This window comes from Equus przewalskii, unplaced genomic scaffold, assembly GCF_037783145.1.
Source record: "Equus przewalskii isolate Varuska unplaced genomic scaffold, EquPr2 ChrUn-10, whole genome shotgun sequence".
Classification (NCBI taxonomy): domain Eukaryota; kingdom Metazoa; phylum Chordata; class Mammalia; order Perissodactyla; family Equidae; genus Equus; species Equus przewalskii.
The window spans coordinates 252,933-278,998 of record NW_027228747.1 but is presented as its reverse complement, the minus strand read 5'-3'; the positions used below and the strand labels follow the sequence as shown (position 1 = coordinate 278,998).

The 26,066-nt window shown below is 52.9% G+C and overlaps 4 protein-coding genes and 1 long non-coding RNA gene across 11 annotated transcripts; 3 read left to right on the top strand and 2 right to left on the bottom strand.

The window, feature by feature from the left end:
• Positions 1-843: 843 nt before the first annotated feature.
• On the top strand, positions 844-7,259 carry EFNA1 (ephrin A1). The gene is made up of 5 exons (XM_008523101.2): positions 844-1,090; positions 4,354-4,649; positions 5,881-5,946; positions 6,115-6,165; positions 6,339-7,259. The coding sequence occupies exons 1-5, from the start codon at positions 999-1,001 to the stop codon at positions 6,449-6,451; spliced, it is 618 nt and encodes a 205-aa protein (XP_008521323.1). The 5' UTR covers positions 844-998; the 3' UTR covers positions 6,452-7,259.
• A 930-nt stretch (positions 7,260-8,189) lies between these two features.
• SLC50A1 (solute carrier family 50 member 1) lies at positions 8,190-10,642 on the top strand. Of its 3 annotated transcripts, none has more exons than XM_008523099.2 (6): positions 8,190-8,396; positions 8,704-8,781; positions 8,919-9,042; positions 9,627-9,788; positions 10,051-10,170; positions 10,252-10,642. In XM_008523099.2, exons 1-6 carry the CDS (start codon positions 8,317-8,319, stop codon positions 10,351-10,353), a joined length of 666 nt encoding a protein of 221 aa, XP_008521321.1. In that variant the 5' UTR covers positions 8,190-8,316; the 3' UTR covers positions 10,354-10,642. The 3 variants fall into 3 exon arrangements, with proteins under 3 accessions (XP_008521321.1, XP_008521322.1, XP_070463437.1); XM_070607336.1 differs by having other exon boundaries at positions 8,217-8,377; XM_008523100.2 differs by lacking the exon at positions 8,704-8,781 and having other exon boundaries at positions 8,208-8,396.
• DPM3 (dolichyl-phosphate mannosyltransferase subunit 3, regulatory) lies at positions 9,361-11,740 on the bottom strand. Of its 5 annotated transcripts, none has more exons than XM_070607338.1 (4): positions 11,611-11,740; positions 11,087-11,423; positions 10,630-10,753; positions 9,361-9,888 (listed from the first exon to the last, which is right to left on the bottom strand). In XM_070607338.1, exon 2 carries the CDS (start codon positions 11,416-11,418, stop codon positions 11,140-11,142), a length of 279 nt encoding a protein of 92 aa, XP_070463439.1. In that variant the 5' UTR covers positions 11,419-11,423; positions 11,611-11,740; the 3' UTR covers positions 9,361-9,888; positions 10,630-10,753; positions 11,087-11,139. The 5 variants fall into 5 exon arrangements, with proteins under 5 accessions (XP_070463439.1, XP_070463438.1, XP_008521318.1 ...); XM_070607337.1 differs by lacking the exon at positions 11,611-11,740 and adding an exon at positions 11,527-11,602; XM_008523096.2 differs by lacking the exon at positions 9,361-9,888 and having other exon boundaries at positions 10,489-10,753.
• Positions 11,741-16,064: 4,324 nt separating this feature from the next.
• LOC139081473 (uncharacterized) lies at positions 16,065-19,473 on the top strand. Its single transcript, XR_011536594.1, has 3 exons — positions 16,065-16,559; positions 16,860-17,185; positions 17,769-19,473. It is a non-coding gene; the product is annotated as an uncharacterized lncRNA (long non-coding RNA).
• A 3,963-nt stretch (positions 19,474-23,436) lies between these two features.
• KRTCAP2 (keratinocyte associated protein 2) lies at positions 23,437-26,006 on the bottom strand. The gene is given in 6 exon segments (XM_008523094.2): positions 23,437-23,589; positions 23,827-23,893; positions 25,228-25,291; positions 25,429-25,583; positions 25,908-25,953; positions 25,956-26,006. Coding segments are annotated over 6 exon segments (489 nt in total). The 5' UTR covers positions 25,992-26,006; the 3' UTR covers positions 23,437-23,468.
• Between the last annotated feature and the right edge of the window lie 60 nt (positions 26,007-26,066).

Here is a 26,066-nt window from a genome sequence, read left to right as displayed (position 1 = left end):
TACTCCTCACAAATGCTTTCACACTTGCGCGCCATCACACATATTTACACATGCCAGATGCACATGTGTGGTTACAGTTTGTCACCCTTTATGCCCAGATTCTCACAGTCCATATTCAAAGCCCGTTTGCACAGTACACTTGTTTGTTGGCGCACACACACAGATACACACAGGTCACTACTGCCCTTTGGCACACTAGAAATAAGAGCAAGCCACCCCCCCCCCCCCCCCGCAGGCCCAGGATCCCGAGTGTCCCTCCCTCTCACAGGCACTGATGAAGAGGCGCCTTTAGCCCCAGCCGCACACGTTACACACTTGATCACACACAGGGTCGCAATTTATTCCCGGCATCTAGGCGATGACACAATCTCTCGAACAAAGACAACATTGACAAACCCAACAAAAACAAACAGCCGCGTGTGTGGGGAGGGGCAGCCGAGCGCAGAGTCGACGAAGCGGGGGTAGGAGGAGAGTGTGAGAACGCGGGAGCCCGAATCGGGTGTGCAAGGTTCAGGAAAGGTGCAGGGTCTACAAACAACCTTGCACCCTGCAAGATCCAAGCACGGCGCAGCGAAGCTGGGCTCCCCCACCCGCGTGTTCGCAGACCTGCACGTGGAGTTCGTTCCCTTCTCCCGCTCGTGACTGCGCCCGGGGACACAGACCCACCACCCCGCACGGGCCCACAGAGCGGCACGCAGACCCACAACTGAGCGGACACGCAGCGCCGAGCCGATTTGTCGGGACAGAGGCGAGCGCGGCGCTCCCGGCGCTGCCCTCCCCTCCTCCACCGCCCCAGCCCCCAGGCCCCGGGGCAGCCGCGCGCCGCGCGGGGCGGGGCGGGGGCGGGGCGGGGTGTCGGCGGCGCCGGCCCAAAAGGCGGAGTCGCGAGGCTAAGGGGCCAGAGCCGTGAGCGCGGTGCTGACTGCGCGGCGGAGAGAGCCAGCGGGAACCCAGACACAGGAGCCCCCGTCTCGCCCGGCCTGGCCAGGCCCCGCGCTATGGAGTTCCTCTGGGCCCCTCTCTTGGGTCTGTGCTGCAGTCTGGCCGCTGCTGACCGCCACACCGTCTTCTGGAACAGTTCAAACCCCAAGTAAGCCCCGAGTCTCCGGCCGACAGCCTGGGCGCCCGGTTAGCACTGCCCCCCCGCCCCCCGGGTTAACTGTCCCGGCCAGCCCCTGACCTGAGTCTTGGGGAGGTGACCAGAGGCGGGAGGGGTTGTAGATTTTCTTTCTCTCGTTTCTCCCCCATACCTTGGGGTAGCCCACCCCAGGGCAGGAACCTGCCCCTGTCTGCTTGTACAGGCACTATTTCTGCCCTTCCTTTCCTTCCCTCTGGCACCCCTATTTCTCCGAAGTGAGAGACCCATGCTGAACAGTTCCTGCCTCCAGCGTGGACCACGCTCCCTGGCCACCGGGGCTCTTGTTCTAGGCCTTTCCACCAGGAAAGCCTCTGTGGCTCTCCTTGTGTGTCACTTGGGCATCTGCCCACCCTGACAGTTACCTGATGTGACATCGGGAGTAAGCAGAATGCTCTCTGTAATCTTGGAAGGACCCCTCAGGAGGGACCTGGGCTGCTGGCTTTAAGCAGTCATTCTTTATTTAAGGTGACCCTGGAAAGCACCCCCCAAGGGATCTTTTGAGGTGACATGAGTGAGGCACATGCTGTGTGTGGGTAGGCCAAGGGAGTCACCTGTTTATGAGGTTCAAGTAGTAAAACTGATGAGATGGGGGCGGGAGGTCATGGGAAATGTTCAGAAGGAATGGAAGGGGTTAAAAGGGTTACAAAGGGTTCTGGGCAGGAAGGAGTTAACTTCTCCTGGGCAGGTTTAGGGCTGTGAGGCAAATGGTACTGGGAGGAAGAAGCTCAGTCGGACCCTTTGTTCTTGCCCTTGAGTTTTCTGAAGTTATGGGAACAATATTTGCGGGAAAACAGGAGAGGGGGTAGGGTGGAGCAGGGAGAGGAGGGCTGGGCAGCTCGGGGCAGGAAAACACTCCACTCAGTTCAGCTACCCCAGCCCTAGGCGCACGTCTACCCCCGACTCCCCTTGAGAAATATATTGTGCCAGCTTCCTCTGACCCTGTGGCGGCATTGCTTGGTGGGAGGTCTGTCGTCTGTGGCGTGTTGGGTGGGAGGGAACAACTAGCTGCCAACCCCAGAGGGCAATGCCCTTTTGCCCATCAGCCCAGGGGCAGTTCAGCCAGCCCTCCCCCATCCCACTCCTTGCTGCCTGTTCTTTGCTTCCTTGACCCAATCTTGTCCTAGTGGGAGAGAGCAAAGTCCCTGTTTATGCCCATGCCAGGTGTTGGCTGAAGGAGGAGGAGGGGACAGGAAGCCATGAGTAGGGAGGGGGGGACCCTGGCCTTTTCCGTTCCCAAGCTCCCAGGTTTCCTCTCTTTCAGGAAGGAGCCTCTTCCTTGCCCCCCCTCCCCGCCTTCCCTGACGCCGCTGCCCCCCTTTCCCAGATGGGGAGCAAGAGTCAAAGGAGTGCTAAGTGGAGCAGACTGTACCCCAGGAGGAGGGTGATGGGTGCCCCCCACCAAGCACAGCTTTGGCCATCTGGCCATATCCACACACACTCTACCATACCCAGGACCAGAGAGAAGCCAGGCCAGAGTGGAGACCACAGGCGGCCAAGGGGGACCCAGCTTGGGGACAAAGATGAGGTGGCAAGGAGCTGGGCGGGTGTGAGGCTGGCAAGGGTGACTCAGGGCAGTGGGCATCCTCCCTGGGATCTCCAGGCCCCAGGCAGGGGGCAGCGTGGGGAGAAGGGCAGTGTGACTGCGAGCCAGGCCCAGGCCTCCTTGGTGCTGGAGGGGCAGGTGCCCCGCCCATTCAGACCTGCCAGCTCCCTTTGCCTGGAGGACAGTGCCCAGGGCAAGTGGGCGCTGTGCCATCCTGGGGTCCTGGGGGCTGTCCACATTTGACAAGGTAAATTTTCACAGGTTCTCATGAATGCTGGGGCGGGTGGCAGAGGTGGATGAGGAATGAGTCAGTGCCCGTCACGGGAATGGGGGAAAGACGCCAGGCCCAGAGCTGAAATACCTGTTCTGAAATGGCTTCTATGTTTATCTCTCCAGAGAGGAATTTTAAAAGCCTCTCTCTGCTTCTCTCTCTCTCACTCACTCACTGTTTTCCCCAGGGTGGGGGAGGGGCCCTGGTAAGCCTAGCTTGAGCAGTGGCATGCTGCTGCAAGGCCAGGCCTCTTAGGGGTCGTGCTGACTGGGCAGTGGGTGCCCACCTCAGAGGCCCCTTGGCCAACTCCTGCTCCTCCGCCCCCACCCATGCCCAGGGCTTCGCTTGGAAGCAAGTTGGCAGCCAACTCTGCTGAGTGTCTAGCTGGCAGTACTTGGGGGAATTCAGAGAGGCTGACCAGCTTGGAGAGGGAGGTGGGGAGGCACTTTTCCCCCTAGTAGGACCCCACCCAGACTGGAGCCAGGTGTCTGGAGCTAGGGGGGAGGGGCGGTTGGGCAGTCAGGCTGGAGCCTGTGGAGCCTGGGGGGAATGGGCTGGGGGAGGGGAGCTGGCTCCACCTTGGGAGGCGGTGAGGGGAGAGCAGTCTCAGATCTGAGAACGCCAGCGTTTCTGGAGCTCCTCTCAAGGGAGGTGGCTTTTGGACATAAAGGGACAGGGATGTTTTGGGGTGCTTTGAGAGAAGTGGACAAGGAGACATGAGCATAAATTTGAGTAGCTAGAAGGGGAGATTTGAGGCAACTGAATGAATTGATGAAAGTGATTTAACTTAAAGGACTTGGGCACTATCTGCTGGCCTGGGTGTACTGGTGGCTTCGGGGGAAAAATGAAGCTGAGAAATGTGAGATACACTCAGTGGGTCAGGGGGAAAAAATGAGAGTAAGAGAAGTGAAGCCACAGGTGTGTTGGGAGCTAAGTGCTAACATGGTAAAGAGAAAGGGCTCCCTGATCCTGCTTATAGGGTGGGCCAGAAGGGTCTCCGACTGAGGTCTAATAGCATTTAAAGGAGCAACTGGTAGAAAAGACTTGGGGAAATATTTATGGGTAGAGGAGAATAATGAGGGAGCTAAGGAAATATTTAGAAGCCCATCCTTGGGTAAATATCAGGGGGGTTCTGAGAAGTGCTTTGGTACCTGAAAGATACTGAGTGGATGCTATTTAGAGGCTTAATGGGAGACAATGATGGTGGAGGGAATGTTTGGAGATGGTGGAAAGATATTTAAGAGATCAAGATCAGTAAATATTGGGAGTTGAGATTTTCAAAAATCTTAGGGGTATGGGGGTCCAGTGTGAAATGTGAGGGGTCATGTAAACATTTGGAGGCTCAAGGCTCTGCTCTGGCTCCTGAGTGACCACCTGCTTCTTCCTCCTCCGCACGCCCAGGTTCTGGAGTGAGGACTACACAGTACACGTGCGGCTGAATGACTACCTGGACATCATCTGTCCGCATTACGAGGATGACTCTGTGGCAGACGCTGCCATGGAGCGATACACTCTGTACCTGGTGGAGCGTGAGCAGTACCAGCTGTGCCAACCCCTCTCCAAGGACCAGGTCCGCTGGCAGTGCAACCAGCCCAGTGCCAGGCATGGCCCGGAGAAGCTATCTGAGAAGTTCCAGCGCTTCACACCCTTTACCCTGGGCAAGGAGTTCAAAGAGGGACACAGCTATTACTACATCTGTGAGTGCCAGGCGGCGTGCACACGGGTGCACACACTGGGGCACGCAGCTGGCATGATGCATACGCTTGGGTACATGCTTAGTGAGCAGTCAGGCAGCAGAGGGCTCCTTCCAATCCTGAATTCTATTTTCATTCATTCACATTTCAAATGTGGGGTGAGCTTCTGCCATATACCCAGCACTCTGCTTGGCACCACAGGCAGAGAAAAATAAAAATTACAGGCTCCCAGTCCTCAAGGGAGCTGGGAACCAGAGATACCCATAGGTTAACACACCATAGAACAGTGTGATATGGAGGACATGAGCGCAGGGGCCTGGAAAATGACCTGGGTACCTGCCAGGCAAGGGGGACACAGAGAAGGCTTCCCAAGGAAGATGACCCCAGAGCTTAGGACAAACAGAGGAGCTGGTCAGGCATGAAGGGATATGTGCTAAAGAAGCATGACATCCTCAGGGAACTCCATACAGTTCAGCCTGGCTGGAGTAGGAGGGACACTGGAAGTGGGGAGAGATGAGCTTGGAGAGGTAGACAGGGCAGATCACGGGGGCCTAAGAAGTGCTAAGGAGTTTGGACTTTATCCTGAGGGCAGTGGAGGGCCCCTGGTGGATTTAGAGTTAGCTGATCAGCTCTGTGTAGAATGGATCCAGGCCTCACCCTCGGCGGGGGGAGAATAAAATGGCCCAGAGAAGGGGAGCATATCATGAAGGCCTCACCCAACTTCAGGCTGGGAGGAGTGAAGGATGGACTGAGGGGAGGGGATAGCATCTATGTTCTTTTTATTATCGCCTCTAAAACCAAGGGTTATTTCAAATAGGAGGTTTGGCTGAACCTGGGGCAGAAAGTGAGCAAAAAGTAAGGAAGGTAAGAATCAAAGATTAGAAGAGAGGGATGAAAATGAGCAGGGACCGAGGGGCCAGCCCCGTGGCCGAGTGGTTAAGTTCGAGCGCTCCACTTTGGTGGCCAGAGTTTCGCTGGTTCGGATCCTGGGCGAGGACATGGCACCGCTCATCAAGCCACGCTGAGGCGGCATCCCACATTCCACAACTAGAAGGACCCACAACTAAAAATACACAACTATGTACCAGGGAGCTATGGGGAGAAAAAGGAAAAATAAAATCTAAAAAAAAAAAAAAATGAGCAATGACCGAGAAAGCAGAACCAGAGGCATTTGCACTATTTTCTTCCGGCAAAGGTTCCTTCCTTAACGCCCTGTGGGTTTATCTTCTTGCAGCCAAACCCATCCACCACCAAGAAGACCGGTGCTTGAGGTTGAAGGTGACTGTCGACGGCAAAATCAGTGAGTGTCAGGACCCTGTGGGCTCCCTCCTCCACCTCTAAGCTGGGCCTGGGCTAGTGATCTGGGATGGTAGAGAAATCCCACTGCCCAGCCCACCTAGCACCCAGCACTTGCACCCTTCTGCCTCCCTGGTACAGTACCTGATGGACGGCCACCCTTGTCTTTCAGCTCACAGTCCTCAGGCCCATGCCAATCCCCAGGAGAAGAGACTTCCAGCAGGTAGGTACCTGGAGCAATCTGGGCCTCGGGCACAAAAGGGGATCTGCTTGAGGAGGTTGGGTACAATAGGTGGCTCCTTGCCAGGCAGGGGCTGGAGAAACCTTGTTGGGCTGAGGGCCAGTGCCAGTAGTGGGGCCACTCACCTTGGGGGCCTTTGCCCTCTCATCTTGCAGATGACTCGGAGGTGCAGGTTCTACATAGCATTGGTCACAGTGCCGCCCCCCGCCTCTTCCCACTTGCCTGGGTTGTGCTGCTCCTGCCATTCCTGCTGCTGCAAACCCCGTGACGGTGTAAACCACATCTGGCCTAAAGATTGGAACTGGGCTGAGGAGGCAGGGGCAGGCACCCAGCACCTGTCCTGGGGCCCCTCCCAAAGCCACAGTCTTGGGAACCACTCCCGCCACATGCACAAGCTGCCACCCAGCAGCCTCAAAACGGGTCAGTATTAACGGTTTCCATCCAAAGGAAGTCGGCAAGCCTGGCAGTGCCATCCACACCTCCACCTCAGAGGGATGGACAGAGAAGTGGGGACAGTCCTTTTCCCACCATTTCTGCTCTTAAGCCAAAGAAACAAGCTGTGCAGACACGGCCTCTTAAGAAGGGCACTGTGGGAGCTGAGCTGGAAGGGGCCTGGGGTCATGCGGATGGACACTGAACTGGCAAAGTCACCCCTCCCAGAGAGAACCAAGATGCCCAGATGAACTGACTGAAGGAAAAGCAAGAGGCAGTTCCTGCTCGGGAGCCAGGGACAGGAGGGGCAGCATGCTTGGGCTGACCCGGCATCTCCCCCGAGACTCCGGTCTGTGGAGCTGCCGTGGAGAGGTTTGTAGCCAAGCACTGCATCCTCTCCCATCCTGGGGCAGCACTCCCCAGAGCTGTGCCAGCAGGGGGGCTGTGCCAGCTTACAGTGTAGCTGAAAGGGCAGTGCCCATGTGCACAGAGTCTGTGCCTAGAGTGTAGCCTGGAGGGCAGGGCCCACATGTACAGGATCTGTATATAAACTTTCTGTGTGTCTGTTCCGATTTCTATAATTGGATTTTTTTTATACAATGTTCTTTGTCTCAAAATAAAGCAATGTGTTTGGTTTTTTTGGATATGCTTTTCTGCCCCTCCATCCTAATTTAGGACCATGGAGTCCGTGCTATGTGCTAGGCTCTGTGCGACACCAGTAGCAACTGGGTTTGAATTTTTTTCCCCTCTCTGGAAAGCATACATACCCCTTGCCAGCCCCAACGGATGGGATGTTTCCTCCTCTGAGGGTTATCCAGGACAGGAGGATGGCAGTCTCTCGGGTTCTAGGCTGCACCCCACTCTGGAAGTTCTTCCTGTCCAACCTCTGCCCCACTCCCACTCCCTCAACGCTGGGCTTTGGCACACGGTTCAGGTACTCATGCTGTTGGGTGAGTCAGGCAGTCGCTCAGGGGAGCGCCAGCTGAAGCATGCGGCCCCGCCCACGGCCCCACCGAGACGTGTGGGAGGCTGGGAGGGAAAGTTCCCAGCAGCAAGTCGGTTGGACGTCGGGGTCAGCCTTGCGCTTCAGTGGACTGGCCAAGTCACGGAAAGTTGGCAGTGTGGCTGAAGGGGGAGGGCACCTGATAGCCTTGGTGATTCCTGGCAATCCCTGTTATTTATGGGAGAGACTGGGAAGAGGCTTCAGCAAACTGGGAAAAACCTCCCAAATCTTGGTTAACTGAGGTTCTGATCTGGAGCTCTGGATGGGAAGCGTGTTGAAGTCTGGTCGCGTCTAGCAAGCTTTTGTTTTGAGGTGTACCACGTAGGCTCACGGGCCTGCGGGAAATTGTTGAGGCTGGGGGTCTAGGTCATCCAAGGGGTAAGCAGAGTGAGCAGCGGCGGGTGCCGGGGACAAACCCGCGAAGCCTTCGGAAAGGGACCAGCAGGGATCTGGAGTGCAACGTCAGGAGCAGGAATCCTGCGGCCGGCAGGGGCCGGGACCGGCGCTCGGAGGGGCGGGGCCTGCGTCCCGGCTCGGAGTTCTGGGGGTGGGCCGGGTTCCGGTTCAGTTTCCGGGGGGATGGCCGAGCGCGCGGGGGCGGAGCCAGGGACGCGGAGGGGCGGGGCTCCGGCGCCCGCGGGCTCCCAACCGAGCTACCTTGCGCCTGTCGCTGAGCGCTGGATCCGACCCCTGGAGGCATGGAGGCCGGCGGCGTGGCCGACTCGCTCCTTTCCGGAGCTTGCGTGCTCTTCACCCTCGGCATGTTCTCCAGCGGCCTGTGAGAGCGCGGCTGGGCTGGGCTGGGGCAGGACCAGGAAGTCGGGAAAGGAGAGAGAGGGAACAGAGACGTGGCCACAGCCCCAGGCTGCGTCCCGAACCTGGAGTCAAAGTGGAATCGGGTCGAGGGGCCCGGGCACAAGGGCGAGGCTGGTCACTTGACCTGAGGGAGAAGGCAAGGGAGCTGAGGGCGGGGCTGGGGGTCTGCAGTTGCCTGGGGAGGATGACAGGCATCGGGGGTCTCGACTCCCCAGCAGCCTGGCTTTCCCCTCCCACCTCTCACCCCTGGCTTCGGGGGCCCGTTACAGCTCGGACCTTAGGCACATGCGGATGACCCGGAGCGTGGACAATGTCCAGTTCCTGCCCTTTCTCACCACGGATATCAAGTGAGAGGGGCTACTGCTGCGGCGGGAAAGACTATCTGCGGGGGGTGGGGGAGGGATGCGGAACGTGGAAGAGGCGCCTTGGGTCCCCCTCCCACATTCAATCCCGCGGGCGAATATCTCTCCCCTCCACCCTGCAGCAACCTGAGCTGGCTGAGTTATGGGGCCTTGAAAGGAGACGGGACCCTAATCATCGTGAACTCCGTGGGTGCTATGCTTCAGACCCTGTATATCTTGGTGTATCTGCACTACTGCCCTCGGAAGGTAGAGACCCTCCCTTGGGCCCACTTTGCTGCACGTCCTGCACTGCTGGCAGCGCAGACACTGCTTCCTAGAAGACTGTAACAGGCTGGCACTGCCACCTTTTCCTGGAAGGCCCCTCCAGCCTTGCAGTCCTCCTTCCTCCATGAAGCCAGCCTTCTGAGACTCACACATCGCCCCCCATTCTGGCGAAGCTGGTAGCCCTGCCAAGCCTGATGGTGCCTCACTGCCCAAGAAGCTGAGGGGAAAAAGGCTTTTGTCTCGGATAGTTCCTTCAGAGCCAGGGTCGGTGGCTGAGAATGAGATGATTAGCTCTGCTTCTCCATTCAATCACACAAGCATTTATTTAAGCTCCTACTGTGTGTACCAAGCTTCCTTCCCTAGAAACCTCCAGTGTTGTGGATTGATCAAACACACGATCAAGTCACTGGTGGGAAAGAGAGTGTGACAAGTGCAATACTGGAGGCTTAGACGAAGATTGGCTCCCCCACTGGAGCGTGGGAGAGGGCAGGATGAGTTAATTCCAGCAGGGGAGTCAGAGAGGGCTCCTGGCACATCCAGGGCTAAGGCTGTTCTCTCCCCTGCAGCGTGGCGTGCTCCTACAGACTGCAGCCCTGCTGGGGGTCCTTCTTCTGGGTTTTGGCTACTTTTGGCTCCTGGTGCCTGACCTTGAGGCCAGGCTTCAGTGGCTGGGCCTCTTCTGCAGTGTCTTCACCATCAGTATGTATCTCTCACCACTGGCTGACTTGGTGAGTGAGGGTATCCAGGGAGGTGGGGGAGATAAGAAAGGTCAGGCTCCCATAGTCAGAGACTGTAGCTTACACTCCAGAGGAAGGGAAGAGCCAAATCCTGGAAGGAGACAGGGCAGCAGAGATGGGTGAGTGGGAGGCAGGAGGGAAGGATCAGGTAGCAGAAGATCAGGGGAGAAACTTTTTTCTGAGGAAATTAGTAGGCAATGTAGGAGCTTTACTACATGTCTGGGCTGGGAGTGTCTTTCATCCTTTCCCACAGGCCAAGGTCATTCAGACTAAATCAGCCCAACATTTCTCCTTCTCACTCACCATTGCCACCCTCCTCGCCTCTGCCTCCTGGACCCTCTACGGGTTTCGACTCAAAGATCCCTACATCACGGTAAGCAGAACAGGGATGGGCTGACAGGTGTGCAAAGTGGAAAACCAGCTCCTCTCCTCATAGCAGCCCTTGTGATTTCAGGTGCCCAACTTTCCAGGAATCGTCACCAGCTTCATTCGCCTCTGGCTTTTCTGGAAGTATTCCCAGAAGCCAGCTAGGAACTCTCAGCTCCTACAAACCTGAAGCAGTTCACCTGACCACTGGGCACTTTAATGCCAACCTGTCACCAAAGAGAACTCCTTGTTTCAGCTGTTCCTGCTGACCAGCTCCATGGGTGCAGTGGGTTTTGGGAAAGAAAGAGACACTTTGAGAATCGAGGGACCAAAGAAAGAGCTTTACTTAGGAGATATGGGTGGGACTTGAGAGATGAATCACTTTTATTTTTTCAAGATTATATTTTTTAATTTGAAGGTTGGGGTGGAACCTTTAGAATGTGCCTTAAAATAAACTGTTCCCTACCTGTGCCCATTAAGGCTCGTTCTCTGTTCAGTGCTTCTCAACCTGCCTGGTTTGGTGAAGGGTACAGGTGCACTGCCTGATCCACAGTTCCTCTGGGGCTGGTAGGGTTGGCTCAGAAAAGTATCTGAAAGAACCAAGAAGTTGGAAAGATCTAGAAGGCCTTAAGAAGAACAGAGCTTGGATGTTACGAAGAAGAATGGAAGTTGGGCTTCAAGAAGTACTTCCCGACAGGGTTAAAAGGACCAGGAGAGTGAAATAACATTTCCATCCTGAGCGATCTTGAGAAGGGATCTTAGCCTCCTTTGGAGCAAAAAGGAGGACCACCAGCAGATTGCAGACAAAGGCTGAGAGCCTCAGGAAGGTGGCTCCCCTACCTCTCACCTCGCGACAGCTGGTACACAGAATCCCCAATTCCCATTCCATACTCAAACCAAACAAAGTTAGAAAATAAACTTGCTCTTTAATGGGGGATGGGAGAGCAGGCTGTCCCGGCGAGAATGGGGTTAGGTGTCAGAAGCGCATCCCCCTGCGGGCCAAGTCAGCTCGGGCCTCCTGGATCTGGCTCTGCAGCTCGCGGGCGGCGTCCTCACAGTCGTGAAAAGTGGCCACACGATAGCCCACAGTGCCCAGGGCGTAGCAGCCGGCGGACACCAGCAAGTAGGCGGGCAGTGGCCAAAGGACCTCCTGGCATGACGAGGGCAGCTCCAGGCCCAGGGCTCCCATGGTCAAGGCTGCCCAGGCGGAGCCCAGGAGCGCCAGTGCCCAAAGCCACTGTGCTAATTTCGTCATGGTCACTGCGGGAAGAGAAAGCAGAGCTCGAGGTTCCTTCCACCCAGCTACCCCCGCTTCATTGGAGACCCATTCCCTGTCCTCCTCCCTCCCCACCCCCCATGTCACCTAGCCTCAGCGTCATTCTGCCATCGCACTCGCCATTCCCGCGCCCTCTCCGCCCTCTCCCTTCTGCCCTCAACCTACATTTACCTGTTTGCCGCGCGTCTCTCCTTCCCTGCGCGGCGCCAACGTCAGGGTCCGGAAGTCCCCTACGGCTCGTGCTCCGCCTCCGCAGGGCCTGCTGGGAGTCGTAGTCCTCTTGGCGGCGCCTAGAGGACTCGCGGACGCTGTCTTTACCTAGGCTGTCTTCGGTGGGCTCTGCTTCGCAAACCGCGGCGTGGGTCCTTAGGGGCTTCGGTGCTGCTTTTCTCCCTCAAGACCTCGTTCCAAGCTGGCGTGGGGCGTGTAGAAAGCCTGAGCACACCCTTAAACCTTGCAACAAGGTGCGAATGTAATATCGTTCCCCTTAAACTCATTTGTCCGGCACAGAAATCCCACTCATTGGTTCACTTATTTATTCTTTTATTCATCCGTTCACTCGAATGTTTCTTGAGTGCCCTGGTAGACTTTGGAGAAATAGAGATGTCAAGACACTCGGCCTCTCCTGGGGTGGAGGGGGAAAGCAGGAGTCAGGAAAGCAGATGCATTGATAAATAACTACGATGGCTTGAGATAGGTGTGAGAACAGAGGTTGTCATATTTTTAAAAAGAAACGCAGGGCAGCAGCCAGTACAACTTGGAGCTCGAGGAAGAAGGGCTCCAAGGCTCAAAGTGTCTGTAAGAAAAAAAGTGTGGGGACAGAGGAATTACTGATGTGTTTAAGGTAGTGAGAGAAGGTGTATACATCTTTCAAAGAGTTTTGGGATGAATTCATGATAGGTATATAGAAAACAAGTAAAAGAAAAGGTCAGGCAATTATCAACTGGAGGGAAAACAATTATAAAAGAAAGAGAACTGATAAAAGCCCGTCTGATAAAGACCACCAGGAAAATAACTGAAGTTGGACAGAGTTAGGTTTAATAACTTGCTGCTGCAAGAGAGAGCTGTGGGACTCTGTGGGGACACCAGAGGAACTGTGGGGTGATTCATCAAAGGAACAAACAGGGTCGTTACGAGCTATGGGAAAAGGTTGAGTTTAGGTAATATTTAAATGACACAGTGTTTTGATAGGTTCCAGGTAAGCATGGTTCTAAGGCAAGGAGTCAACAGCAAGCCTGGGCTGAGAATTGGACTGAGGGTCCACTGAAAACTACAAAATTAAAATAATTAATTTTAGATAATTATGTATTAGATAAATATATAATTAAGATAAATGTAGAATGTTGTGTTCAAAACCCCATTATCTGAAGTTTTGCACCTAGGTTGGAAATCGAGGCTTCTTCTCGTCAAAGTAATCCACTTGGCTCAGACCTCCAGGCCAGAGTGGAATGTTCATGCTCACTGATTGATTTCAAGTAGCAAAGTTTGTGACTGTATTATTTTTTATTTTATTTTATTTTTATTGAGGTCATATTGGCTTTTAACATTGTGTGAATTTCAGGCATACATTATTATATTTCAGTTTTTGTATAGATTGCATTGCGTTCAACACCAACAGTCTGGTTTTTATGTGACACTATGATTTTAGAGAATGAAGTTTCTCAGCCCCATATCTTTGATGTTAATTAACAAAAGCAGGTTTCACAGATTCACAGAGTTTTAGTACAAACATTACATAACTCAGCTGTGAAGAATATTTTCACAGCCATAATAATGTAAACACTGAGTGTTGATTTAACTGAAAATTGGAATATATTTGAATTGAGAGGGTGGGGGAGGGGAGTAGAGTAGGAGAATCAGGATTAAAGAGAACTATGTCCTCATCTTCCATGACAAGCCGTCAATTGGCTATATCTAAAATAGAATCAAGAAATAATAATATGAGCATGTTATTTAGAAATGTAGAAGTAATTACCAAAAGAAGCAGCTGAGAAACTTGAGCGTGGTTTATGGAGGAGCACGTAAGGCTGGGAGAAGTGGAGCAGGGGACTGTTTGCATTAAATGCCTTGTAGAAGTAGTTGACTTTTTAAACTATGCAAATTCCTTTGTTAAAGTAAAAATTGAGACAAAGTAAAACATTTTTAAAAACTTGCTGTGTAGGGGCTGGCCCCGTGACCGAGTGGTTAAGTTCGTGCGCTCCGCTGCAGGTGGCCCAGTGTTTCGTTGGTTCGAATCCTGGGCACGGACATGGCACTGCTCATCACACCACGCTGAGGCAGCGTCCCACATGCCACAACTAGAAGGACCCACAATGAAGAATATACAACTATGTACTGGGGGGCTTTGGGGAGAAAAAGGAAAAAAATAAAATCTTTAAAAAAAAAAAACTTGCTATGTGAATTTCAAAGCCCCACCCCTGCTCCCTTCCCCATTTCCCCCCAGAGTCCCTCTGGTTGCTCATTCAACACCTCACTGGTCGTGATGACTTTCAGCACAGTTCAGGGGCTACGCATCAGCTTTGCAGATCCAGAAATTCTATTCACCCACACTAGACCTGGCCCTGAAAGATTGCCACTCCCCAGAAAAGTTGAGGGGGAAAGATAATGAGAAAGGGCTTGCCCTGCAACGCATAAAGACTGATAATAAATTATAATGTTATAATAATAATCAGCAGCAGAAGAATAAACATTCACCGAGGGGCTATCAAGTGTCGTGCCCTGTGCGACATTGTCATGTTTAATTTTCACAACAGGCTTTAGTAGGTGTTTTTATATCCCCATATATGAAGGAGGAAACCAAAACAGAGAGGTGGTAAAAGGTAAGCGCCTTCCCCAAGGTCATGCAGGTAGTAAGTAGCAGAGCTATCTCAGCCGACTCAAAGCTCTGTGCTTGGTAATTTCACCCTCCCGGGTTACTAGTGCAGGAATGGGCAGATAGGGATCATCATAGCAGCGGACAGTCATTGGTCGATTACTCTGTGCCAGCACTGTACTGGGGACTTTATGTGCATTATCTCATTCAGTCTTCACAGCCACCATATGGAGTAGGTACTATTATTATCTCCATTTCACAAATGAGGAAACTGAGGCACACCCCAGCTAATCTGACCTCAGAGCCTGCAAACTTTGCCCCTACAATATAGCACTGCCCTCCCTAGATCAATGGAACAGAATAAAAAGTAAAGAAATAAATCAATCATATACCAGTTTAGCATATGATAGCGATAGCATTGCAAGTAAGGAAAGATGGATTGTTTGAAAACCATTTGCAACTAGCTTACCCTTTGAAAAAGTAAATTAAGTTAGATTTCAGCCTCACATCTTACAGCAAAATAAATTCCCAGTGCATTAAAAAGATTTTAGTGTGAAAAGTGAAACCCTAAATATGCCGCAAGAAAATGTGGGTACCTATTCCTCTAATGTTCAGCTGAAGCATCATGTTCTCCCAGCAGCCTTCCTGGGCCTTGACGCTGTCTTGCAGGGTTGGTCACCATCTTCCTCCTCTGAGCCCCCACAGACTCTCTTTTACAGATGGCACTTACCATGTTGAGCTGTAGGTTTGTTGTTTCCCCGCTTGGCCTGCCCAGGACCATTGCATCTCCAGGACCAAGTGCAGTGTGGAAAACCCAGCAGGGCTTCTACAGATGTAAGATGAGGGACAGAAGGAAGGACAGGTTAGCACTGGATGGTCTCCAGGGAGACTGACCCAAATTTCTTGGTCCCAGGAAATCTAACTACTCCAGAGACTCCCATGTGCCAGACACAGGGTCTTTGGCCTTGGATAGCACGAGACAAAAGCCAGCAGATTCTTATGGTCCAACTCCTTTCTCTTCAACCTTTTTGCAGGCCATCACCCTTCTGCTGTCATAGCAGGACACAGGACACGTGATTATGGCAGGGTATGAGAGGCAGTGCAGCTTGGGGGTTAAAAGTTTGGGCTTTTAGAACCCGGTTGTCTGAGGTTGGGTCCTGCCTCTTTCCTTTACTTAGCTGTGTGACCTTGGGCAAGCAACTTAACTTCTCTGAGCTTCAGTTTTCTCAGCTGTACAATGGAACCAATAATTGATCCTCTCTCGTAGGGTTGCTCTCAAGATTACAGCACATAATGTAGACAGGGTGCTTAAAACAATGTGTGGCATTTGGGAAGCATGCACTGGGTATTAGTTACTCTTGTTGTTTTTATGAACAGCTGTCATTAGTTACATCTCAGGACTGAGGACGCGCCTTAACCACCACAGCCTTTCTCCAGCCTCCCTACCATCACTCATGAACCACCTTCTGAGATGAGTTACTTCTGCAGATGGCTGAGCTCCTGTTTGTTGGGGTCTTCTGCTTTTGCAAGCTTTGGTTTCAGAGGGAGACAAATTCCCAATCTGGGAGCCCTCATGCTAGAATGCACTGAAGATGGAGGATACGTAAAATTATATACAACACAGAGGAGAAGAGTGACCGTCCAGGGGGGAGGTTTCACAGAGACCCTGAAGGCTGAGTTGATACTGGAAAGATGAGTAAGAGTGGTTCAGGTGGGGGGGGGGGGGGTGGGGCAGGCAAGGCCAAGGGGAAGCTTGAACAAAGGCACAGAGTCATGAGAGTTTGTGGTGAGTAATCCTTTGTGGCTGTCTCTGGGACAAAGACTGCTTCATGGGGGAGTGGCAGGAGATGAGGCTGGAAAAGCAGGCCAGGGCCAGGCTAATAAAGACCCCTTAAAAGTATTTATGTTGGGGGGCTTGGTCCTTCAGATCAGCAGCTTCACCCCTTAGAGGAGTGGGTGACCTCTGTGTGTGCCTGTGCATATTGTGTCAGGCAGTAGGGCTTTCTGAGGTCACAGGTGCCATGGTGATTACTGGGTCCTTGGAGAAGTTTCGAGGTGGTCAGGTGCTGTTGACTCCATCCCTGTCCTTAGGGCATCCACAGTTCCATAGGGGTGACAGGACAGGACAGACATAATCAACTGTCTTTAGGGCACCACAGTTCCATAGGGGTGACAGGACAGACACAAACGTAATCCACAAAAACACATACTTACAAAATTACAGCCTGGCTTTAAAGGGAAAAGGCAGACAAGAGATTGTGCTACTGATTGAAGAAGGGAGCGGATGAGTCAGGATTTCCAAGAGAAGGTAAGCTGGAGGAGACCAAGATGAGACAAGAGGACAGCCTGGGGGCGGAGGGGCCCGGGAACAGGCCTGGCAGCTGAAATATTGTCTGATTGTAGGAATTCAGTTTGGAGTTGATACAGGTGGAATTGGACGTTCAGCAAAGAGCTGGAAGTGTGACAATGGTGTGTTGCTAATGAGGTTCTCGGTTCTTCTTTTTTTTTTTTAAGATTGGCACCTGAGCTAACAACTGTTGCCAATCTTCTTGTTTTTTTTTCTTCTTCTTCTCCCCAAAGTCCCCCAGTAAATAGTTGCATATTTTAGTTGCAGGTCCTTCTGCTTGTGCTATGTGGGACACCCACCTCGGCATGGCCTGATGAGCGGTGCCATGTCCATGCCCAGGATCTGAACCAGCAAAACCCTGGGCTGCCGAAGCGGGGCGTGCGAACTTACCCACTTGGCCACAGGGACAGCCCTCTGTTCTTCTTTTAACAATTATATATTGAACACCTACTGTATGTCAAGCAGTGTTTTAGTGAGCAAAACAGACAAAATCCCTGCTTTCAATGAAGTGGTGGGAGACAGACAAGAAACAAACAAATATTTCAATATTCATTTGTGAGAAGTACTGTGAAAAAGAATATAGCCAGGTAAGTGGCTAAAGGGTGACAGAGTGTACTATGTTACATAGCATGGTCAGAAAGGCCTCTCTGAGAAGGAGACATTTGCATGGAAACTTGAATGATGTGAAGGAGGGAGAAGTGCAGCTATCTGCTGAATGAGGGTTCCAGCAGTGGGAACAGCAAGTGCAAAGGGCACGAGGTGCAAGCACACCTGGCACAGGGGACACACGGAGGCTGGGGGTGGGATGGTGTGAGTATGGGGAAGAGTGCAAAGAAATGAGGTCAGAGGGGTGGTGGGGCCAGACGACATGTTGTAACCATGTGTTGTAACCACATTGGTTAAGCAACATGGAGGCACTAATGGATCTGAATTTCAGCTCTAGCCCTACCTTCACTTATAATCTTGAGCAGGTTATTCTGACCTCTTTTTCATTTTCATTTCACTAAAGTGGGTGTATTAGTCAGTGTTCTCCAGACCCATAGGATGTGTATATACGTATACAAATAAAGAGACTTATTTTACGGAATTGGTTCATGCAATTATAGAGGCTGGCAAATCTAAAATCTGCAGGTTCTCACTCTGTCAAATCTTGACTTCCTCCTGACCTAGGATGGGAGCAGTGGGGCCGGCTAGGTCCCAGCCTCTGTGAGACACCGCCGGGGAATCTTGCAGGCCGCAGATCCAGGAGAGAACCAACGTCATGGTTCAAGTCCGAAGGCATCTGCTGTTGAATTCCTCTTGCTCTGGGGAGGTCAGTCTTTTGTTCAAAGTAGGCCTTCAACAGACTGGATGATGTTCACCCGCTTGGTGGAGGACAGTCTGCTTTACTCCTAATTTAAATGGAAATCTCATTCACAAACATCCTCACAGGGGCCGGCCTGGTGGCTTAGTGGTTAGATTCATGTGCTCCACTTCAGCAGCCCGGGGTTTTCGGGTTCAAATCCTGGGTGTGGACTACACTCTGTTCACCAGGCCATGCTGTGGTGGTGTCCCACATACAAAATGGAGAAGTGGCATAGATGTTAGCTCAGAGACCATCTTCCTCAAGCAAAAAGAGGAAGATTGTTAACAGATGTTAGCTCAGGGCCAATCTTCCTCACCAAAAAACACCCTCACAGAAACACCCACAATAATGTTTGACCAAATATTTGAACACCATGGCCAAGTCAAGTTGACACATATTAACCTTCATATGGAGTAAGCATATCAATTTTATAAGGTCGATGCGAGGGTTGAAATTGAGAATATCCGTAAAGCACTAAGTACATTGACTGGCAAGTGGTAAATGCTTATTTAAAGTTGTTATTGTTGTCTTTACATAGGGAAAAAAATAACATTTGTCAAATACCTATCAGGTTAAGCACTACACTAGGCTCTTACACATTGTTGTTGAATTCAGATCTTTCTCACCACAATTTGAGGTAGGTATTATCCCCATTTTACAGTTGAAGAATTTAAGGTGCAGAGAAGTCACTCAACTTGCCCAAGGACCCTTACCTGCTAAGCATCAGAGCCAAAACTAGAACTCAGCTCTATCTGATCTCAAGACCTGGGCTCCTTCCTACTGTCCCACAGAACCTGAAATGATCTGAGTCAGAAGGCCCAGGTCACAGAGGCTGGAAATGGGGGCTGGAGCCTGAGAGCAGGAAGGAGAAGGGTCTCCCTGGGGGGCTTATGCCTAGACCCACACTCACAGGTGTACACACATCTCCACCACAGCAATCCCCCTGAAGCAGCCTGAGGTCGGCCCTCACAGCAACTCTTGGCCCAGAAAGGGGATGTGTGGAAGGTTTTTTTGGTGAGATCCTGGGCTGTGCAGACAGGAATCCCGCTCTTCAGTCCTTTCTGGCAGCACAGCCTCAGGCGAGAATGGGTGGAGGAAACTCCCCCTGCTCTTCCAGCTTCTGTGAGGTGAGCGGAGTTCTCAGAGAAGGGCTCCTCACAGGCCACGAGGGCCATTTGGCTCAGCCCTTATTGTCACACAGGGCCTCGAATTTAGACTTCTTATGTTACCTCCAAGTGTGGTTCCAGACCTGTCGCACTGTTACTCTCTGATAGAGCAGGATGAAGGGACTACCGTGCAAGTGGTTTCACTTTTATTAAGGAATTTTCAAATATGTACAAAGGTAGAAAGAATAGTACAATGAATCTGATATGCCCATTATCATAGAACTTTACATTATAACATAGGGCCCGCAGTTTCCTGTGAAGGAAAAATTTCCAAAAGTCCTGTAATGATCTTGTGACTAGCAACATTATACTGCATTGTAATTTTGTTAAAAAGTGTTAATTTGTTAAATGTAAACATTTCAAACATGCCTTGGTGTTTCTTCATTTTGAAGTGGACCTGGGCCTCTCTCCATCTTTCAGAGGACCTGCCCAGGGAGCAGTTGCTAACTGTGGGCCCAGGTAGAAGAGAGCTGGAAGGAAGGAGGCCCACCCGCCTGAGAGCGCAGAGGCAGGGGTGGGAAGAGCTGGTGCTACACTCGGCTTCCTGCCAGCGGGCAGGCCTGCAGCAATCGCCCTCTGCCCCTTGCCACCGGTGATGCGGGTGCCTAACTCTGGGGCCAGCCAGAGGGCTTTGCTCTCTGCCTCTGCAGGAACACAACCCAACAGCGTTTACAGTGCAACCTCTGTGTGGCCAGCTTGCTCTCAGCCCTGGGGGACTGGAAGGGTGGGATTTGGCAGCATGATCTGGGCCCTGCCCCCTCAGGAACTTCCAGTCTGCTGGGAGGGAGGTAAAGAAATGCACCTGAAGCAGGAGCAATTAAGTGGCACCAACGGTGCCTGCACAAGGGTTCCAGCGATTGTTTGTTTAGGAGGCGGCTCTGTGAGTGACCCTAAGTCAAGAAGGCGTGCGCACAGGGCAGGCCAGCCCGGAGGTCCCCGAGGGCAGGGCCTCCCGCCTCCCATTCTTTCGTGGTTCCCACAGTGCCCAGGGCCTGCTCGGCTCACAATGAGCTTCAATGCTCGCTTTTGACTGAACCTTTCCCCTTTGTATCTGTCTCTGTGTCTCTCGGCATCTCTGTCTCTACGAGTCTCTGGCTCTCTCTTGTTTCCCAACATCCTTTCCGAGCCCCTGGGGAGCAGAGCTGGGGGGGCCAGGCAGTGGGAACGGGACAGCGTCCTGTTCTCACCACGGACAATAAGGGCCGGAAAGGGCTGGAGCCAAGGCCTGGCGAGGACTCCCCCTCCCTGCGTGCCCTGGGCGCCCCCACCCCGGCTCTGACCCTCTGTCATGCCCTAAATGCCAGGCATCCCCTCATGCCAGTGCCAGTCTGAGAGGAGTCCAGCCTCTGTCCGGGCCGGGGACCCCCCTTATCTCATCTTCCCACTGCCCTCTTCTCAGGTGGCATCACCTCCTGCCCCAAGCAGCGCGCCTCCCAGGCCAGGAACCTGTAGAGTGCCCTCCCCCACCAGCCTCCCTACTCGCATCCCAGGCCACCACCCCCCATATTATTTACTCCTGTTTCCGGAGCTGGCGGCGGGTGCCGGCGGGTGTCGGAGCCACGTGTGAGGGAGCAGGAGGAAACATCTGGCTTCCCTCTGTCCTGCAGGGGTGGGACTGCCCCTATCTCCCCCAGGCCTCCAGTCTCCGGGGTGGAGCAGAGCCCCAGGAGACCAGGGACCAAGAGGTTAGCACCTTTGCCCTTCTCACCTTCAGGTCTCCAGAAGCCTGCTGCCCCCTTACTTAATGATGGTGACTAGGTGGCTGGGATACCCCTGTCAGGGTTAATCGGTAGGTCAGGTGCAGGGAGCCTGCAATCAGGCACCCCAGAGGTAGGCTGGGTGGAGAGCTGAGGTTGGCGCCAACCTGCCTTGTAAATGCGCCCATTCCCTGAGGAAGGGGTCATTATTCCTGGGCCACATGCTAACCCTGGTGCCTACACAGTGGGTGGCAGCAGGTGCCCAGATCCCTTGGCATCGCCTGGGCACCTGCTTTTCGGCTCCTCCCCCACCCAGCCCCACCCAAGTTTCCATCTCGGGAGGGATGGTGCCCTCAAGTGGCCAGATTCCCTAGCTGTGTCTATGTTAGCCTGGGCTGGGACCTGGGCCTGTGCATACTGCCCCCACTCCAGATCAGGAGAAAGTCAAGGTCTGACAGTGAGACCCAGAACCAACCCAGCCCACCCCCATAGGTCCAGGGCCCATTTTGGACAACCTCTCATCTTCCTCCCCAGAGGGGCCCACATACTGCAGCCCCTCAACTATCACTAGGTAAGTTGGAACCTAGAGCAGCCACTCCCTCAGAGAGGCTCTGGTCTCCACTGAATTCTCTTGGCCTCTGCTCCCAGCCTAGGGGAGCAAGGAGACTTGATTCATGCTTCAGCCCTTCCAAACGGCCAGTCTTTTGGGTCCCCCAAGAAAGCTGACTTGCTGGAGAGACAGCAAGAGAACCCTGAGACCCAGCAGCAACGCTCCTCAGCCCTCAGGGCAGGCTTGCATGGGAGTATTGCTAGTCTTCTACAAAGTGAGCTCTTGGCGCCCCCTGCAGGCATCCTGGGTAAACTGCATAGCACTCCCTCAGCCTAGGGTACGGGGCAAGGGTCTGGGATTCCTGCCACAAATGGGGGTGGGGGGCCCTCTAATTATAGCCGGGGAGGGTCACCTCTTATCCTTTTTTCTTTTTAAAGATTGGCGCCTGAGCTAACAACTGTTGCCAATCTTTTTTTTTTTTTTTCCTGCTTTTTCTCCCCAAATCCCCCCAATATATAGTTATATATTCTAGTTGTAGGTCCTTCTAGTTGTGGCATGTGGGACCCTGCCTCAGTGTGACCTGCTGAGCGGTGCCATGTCCGTGCCCAGGATCCGAACCAGTGAAACCCTGGGCCGCCGAAGTGGAGCACGCAAACTTAACCATTCGGGGACAGGGCCGGCCCCTAACCTCTTATCCTGGACAAGACCTCCTTTGACTGACTTCATCTTCATTGGCTCTTCTTCTCTAACTTAGGCACATCCCATGTACAGGATTTTCTGTTCTAGAAGGGCAGGTTCTTTCATTCAGCCAACCCACCAATCTCTACCACCCATTATCAGGCACTGTGGAGAATACAAAGCTGACTAAGGCATTGTTCGTGCCCTAAAGCTCACACCATCCAGCAGGAGGGAGGGTGCCTAGGTGCCCCAGAGGACAGGTACTCTGGACAGAGGCGCTCCTCACGGCAGGGCATGGACAGAGTAGTTCCTGAGAAACCACATCCCTCATTTCCATCAAGGCTGGCTCAGGGGTTGGCCTTGTGCCTACTGTTTTATATACAGTCATGGACCACATAACGATGTTTCAGTCAACAACTGACCGCATATACTTAATCCCCTCAGATTAGTACCGTATAGCCTAGATTTGTAGTAGGCTGTACTATCTAGGTTTGTGTAAGTACACTCTACAATGTTTGCACAACAGAATCGCCTAATGACACATTTCTCAGAATGTATCCCCATCATTAAGCAATGCATGACTGTGCTTTGCTAAAAATTAGGAAGTTCCTAATCTCTACGAGACAGAGAAAAATGAAGCACCAGAACAAAGAAGATGACAGGGCAGTGATCAACCTTGGAGTTCTAAACACACGCATATGTCCGTGGTGGAGTAGAACAGATGCGTCCACGAGGGCAACATCAGTAGGGGATTCTCAGCCCCGGGCTTAGAGCAGAAGCGGCTCATTTGGTCATGGTGGGGTGGAGTAACAAAGCCCCCACAGGTGTAAATAGAACCCTATGGAAAGGTGGGGGTGAGTGGCCCTTCCTTCCCTTCCTCCTCTCTTCCAAGGTCTACTTCAGTTCTGACGGGCAGGCCTTCCTGTAGTGAAAGGTCAAGACTGCAGACCATTCGTGCACTTTTATTCCACGATGAGGCTCTTACAGAAGCATATACCAGGGGCCGGTCCTGTGGCCGAGTGGTTAAGTTCACGCAGTCCGCTTCGGCGGCCCAGGGTGTTGCTGGTTCAAATCCTGGGCGTGGACATGGCACCGCTCATCAGGCCATACTGAAATGGCATCCCACATACCACAACTAGAAGGACCCACAACTAAAACATATATACAACTATGTACTAGGGAACTATGGGGAGAAAAAGGAAAAATGAAATCTTAAAAAAAGAAAAAAAAGCATATGCCAATCCTGTGCCTGGCACTGACAGCACTCGATAAATATTTGAAAAAATGAACCTTGCAGGAAGGAAAGCCCCACCACCCCCAAGGTACCCATCTGCCCTAGCATTCTGCACACCCATGCAGGCATTGGCAGAAGAGGCCCACAGCATGGCACAGCTCACAGAGCTACAAAGAAATCAACTTTATTGGACAGTCAGGTCAGTTTCTCTTTTTGCCCTTGCCCGTGACCTTGGCTGGTGTGAGGACTGGAGCTGTTGCCTGGTACAGAGTCGAGGAGATCTTGTTGATGTAGTACAGACCAACCATGGAGAAGATGAAGCTACCAGGTGAAGACAGAAAGGTCATGGTATCAGTGGGCATGCTATCAGCCTGGTGCCTCCTAGGGCAGATACCAGCATCAGGGAGAGAATCCAGGTTCAGGTTGAGGAAATGGGGACGGGGAAAGGAGGGAGAACAGAAGGGGACAGACTTATGGGGAAGGTCTGGAACCACCACAGGAGGATCCAGTGTCAAAGAACAGGGTGCTGCACCCCTTACCCAGCTGTCAGACACATACCACGTGGTGACACACACTCGGTGGATGAGGCCGGATGCAAACAGAGCCAACAGGAGGCAAAGGAGAACTGGGGAGGCAAGAGGGGACAAGAAGGGTGATGGTCAGAAGGGAAATACTAGGCATTCATATGTGGAGTCTAGAGAAATCTGGGGCCCTCTGAATCTTGGTGAACCATTGGAGTATGGCATGACAAGAACAGGAGGACGGCCTTAATGATGCCCAGGACACGGACGTAGGAGATGCATGTTCACTACTAGCTCTGCCCCAGGTAGCACTTAACTTCCCTCTCGTGGCTTTCCTCTGATAAAAAGGAAAAGGGAAGGTGATAGGAGAGTCTGAAGGGCATGGCTTGGGGAAGAGGGTCAATGCCTTTCCAACAGAAGCCAGCCAATGGGGATCAATTCATTAAACTGGCTGGCCAGTGGTGGAAGTTGAGGTCCTCACTCCCTGGACACAGGTTGGAGGGCAGTGTCTGGATATACACACCCAAGAGGGCAGGAAAGGGTCTCAGGATATCTAGAGTAGGACTGGAGAGAAGGTGAAAGGGCAGAAAGCAAAGGCAAGCCCCACCTGCCCAGTTGGGGAGGGCAGGCAAGGAGAGCCAAGAACCCCGCCCCGCAAAACATACGGAAACAAAATCTAACAGAGGGAAGTCCTGGGGCTGATGGAAGGAGCTCTGGAAGCCTGCAACAGGGCCAAGTGGAGAGAGCAAGCCCTGGAGGAGGGGAGAGAGTGGAGGACAAGGGTGACATGTCTTTGTTCCACCAGATGAAGGCTTCACATGAGGTGGCATCTGCTGCCAATTTGAAGCATGTGGCATTCCTTAGGTGATCTGGCCTTGATGCCTAATTTGCTTTACGAAAATTCTCCATAAGTAACTAAATCATCAATTTTGATTACATGGAGCAAAAACAAGGATCCTTTCAAACAGAAAACAACCTAACAGATACTCTATTTTGGCCAGGATTCCTGCTGACATAGAAATTTGGTGTATCTAATAGCTAGGCTCTTCACAATCATCTCAAATAAACAGAATTCTCTAATATTGGGTCAAGTTCACATCAGAACCCCTCAATGAACTCGGTCCTGCTGCTGCTTCTGGTGGGGAACAAAGAACGCCTCCCCAGAGACGTATACAAAATACGCCCAAACTTGTCTGTTCCTCTCAAACTTTCCCCGGAAACTGGCCAGAAAGTACTGAGCTTCTCGCTTTCAGGGGCCTGCTCTTCCCGCTCCAATTCCAGGAGCTAGATAAGGTGCTGGATCCAAAAGAGTCATCTACCTCCAGACAGTTTTAGTAAATACATTTCCTTCTCCTAAACAACCTTTACCATGTAAGCACCTGGAAATTCAGTACCGTATCGGGGGAGGTCAAATACGCAACGCCCAGTTTTCACTTACTCTCTGGGAAAATCTTTGCTTGGAAGCCTTTGCCAAAGACAAGATTCTCCAGATTATTGAAGGCCTGGGTCGCGGGAGTTAAGGAGTGGGGCGTGCAATGGGAGCACGGTAATGTGGGTAATGGGAACGGCACAAGCGTGCGTGGCCCTCCACCCTTCCTACCCTCAAACCCCTCTCCCCGCTCCACCGCAGGGAGGATACAGTGAGAGAGAAGACGAAAAGGCCGGAGCCAAGCAGGCCCCCCTGGATGGTGAGCCACTCGGTGGAGGCCAGCTGGCGGCTGTACATCTGCATCCCAGCGAAGAGCAGCAGGGACAGGAGGGAGGAGAGCGCCAGCGAGGTGCCCGTACCCACCACTGGAGGGGAGGAGAAAAGAGACGGAGAGTCAGGCCCGGCCCTCCCTCCAGGAGCCGCAGGCAGATTCGGCAGGTCCCCGAGCTCGACGGCCCGACATCTTCCAAGCACTCCGGGACGAAGCCACACTCTCCGACTCCCCACACCCTGCGGCGACCCCCAGGAATTCCTCAGTCCCAGAGGCCCTGAACCCTCCCGTCCCGTGGAAATGCCCGCCCGCTGCAACCCAGGACACGTCAGCTCTGTGAGGAGAGGACAGAGAAAGTTGGTCCGCCCCAACTCCGACGCCCACTACTCCGCCAGGGGAGATCCGCCGGTCCCGTTACCCATCCTGCCCAGCCCGCGAGTCCAGTCGGCGCCTGTGGCCAAGAAAAAGTGGAGCCGAACCGGGTGCAGCTGCCTGTGCGCATGCGTCGGCGCTCCTTGCGAACTTGCTTCCCTCAAGTCTTCCTCTTTCTCTCTCTTTCTCGGCGCCTGCACGCAGC

Excerpts from the sequence above, each read along its gene's own strand:
- EFNA1 (XM_008523101.2), top strand. The coding sequence starts at position 999 with ATGGAGTTCCTCTGGGCCCCTCTCTTGGGTCTGTGCTGCAGTCTGGCC. Across the intron at positions 4,650-5,880 it reads ACACAGCTATTACTACATCT|CCAAACCCATCCACCACCAA; the intron begins GTGAGTGCCAGG and ends ATCTTCTTGCAG. Across the intron at positions 6,166-6,338 it reads GGAGAAGAGACTTCCAGCAG|ATGACTCGGAGGTGCAGGTT; the intron begins GTAGGTACCTGG and ends CTCATCTTGCAG.
- SLC50A1 (XM_008523099.2), top strand. The coding sequence starts at position 8,317 with ATGGAGGCCGGCGGCGTGGCCGACTCGCTCCTTTCCGGAGCTTGCGTG. Across the intron at positions 8,397-8,703 it reads GGCATGTTCTCCAGCGGCCT|CTCGGACCTTAGGCACATGC; the intron begins GTGAGAGCGCGG and ends GGCCCGTTACAG. Across the intron at positions 9,043-9,626 it reads TGCACTACTGCCCTCGGAAG|CGTGGCGTGCTCCTACAGAC; the intron begins GTAGAGACCCTC and ends TCTCCCCTGCAG.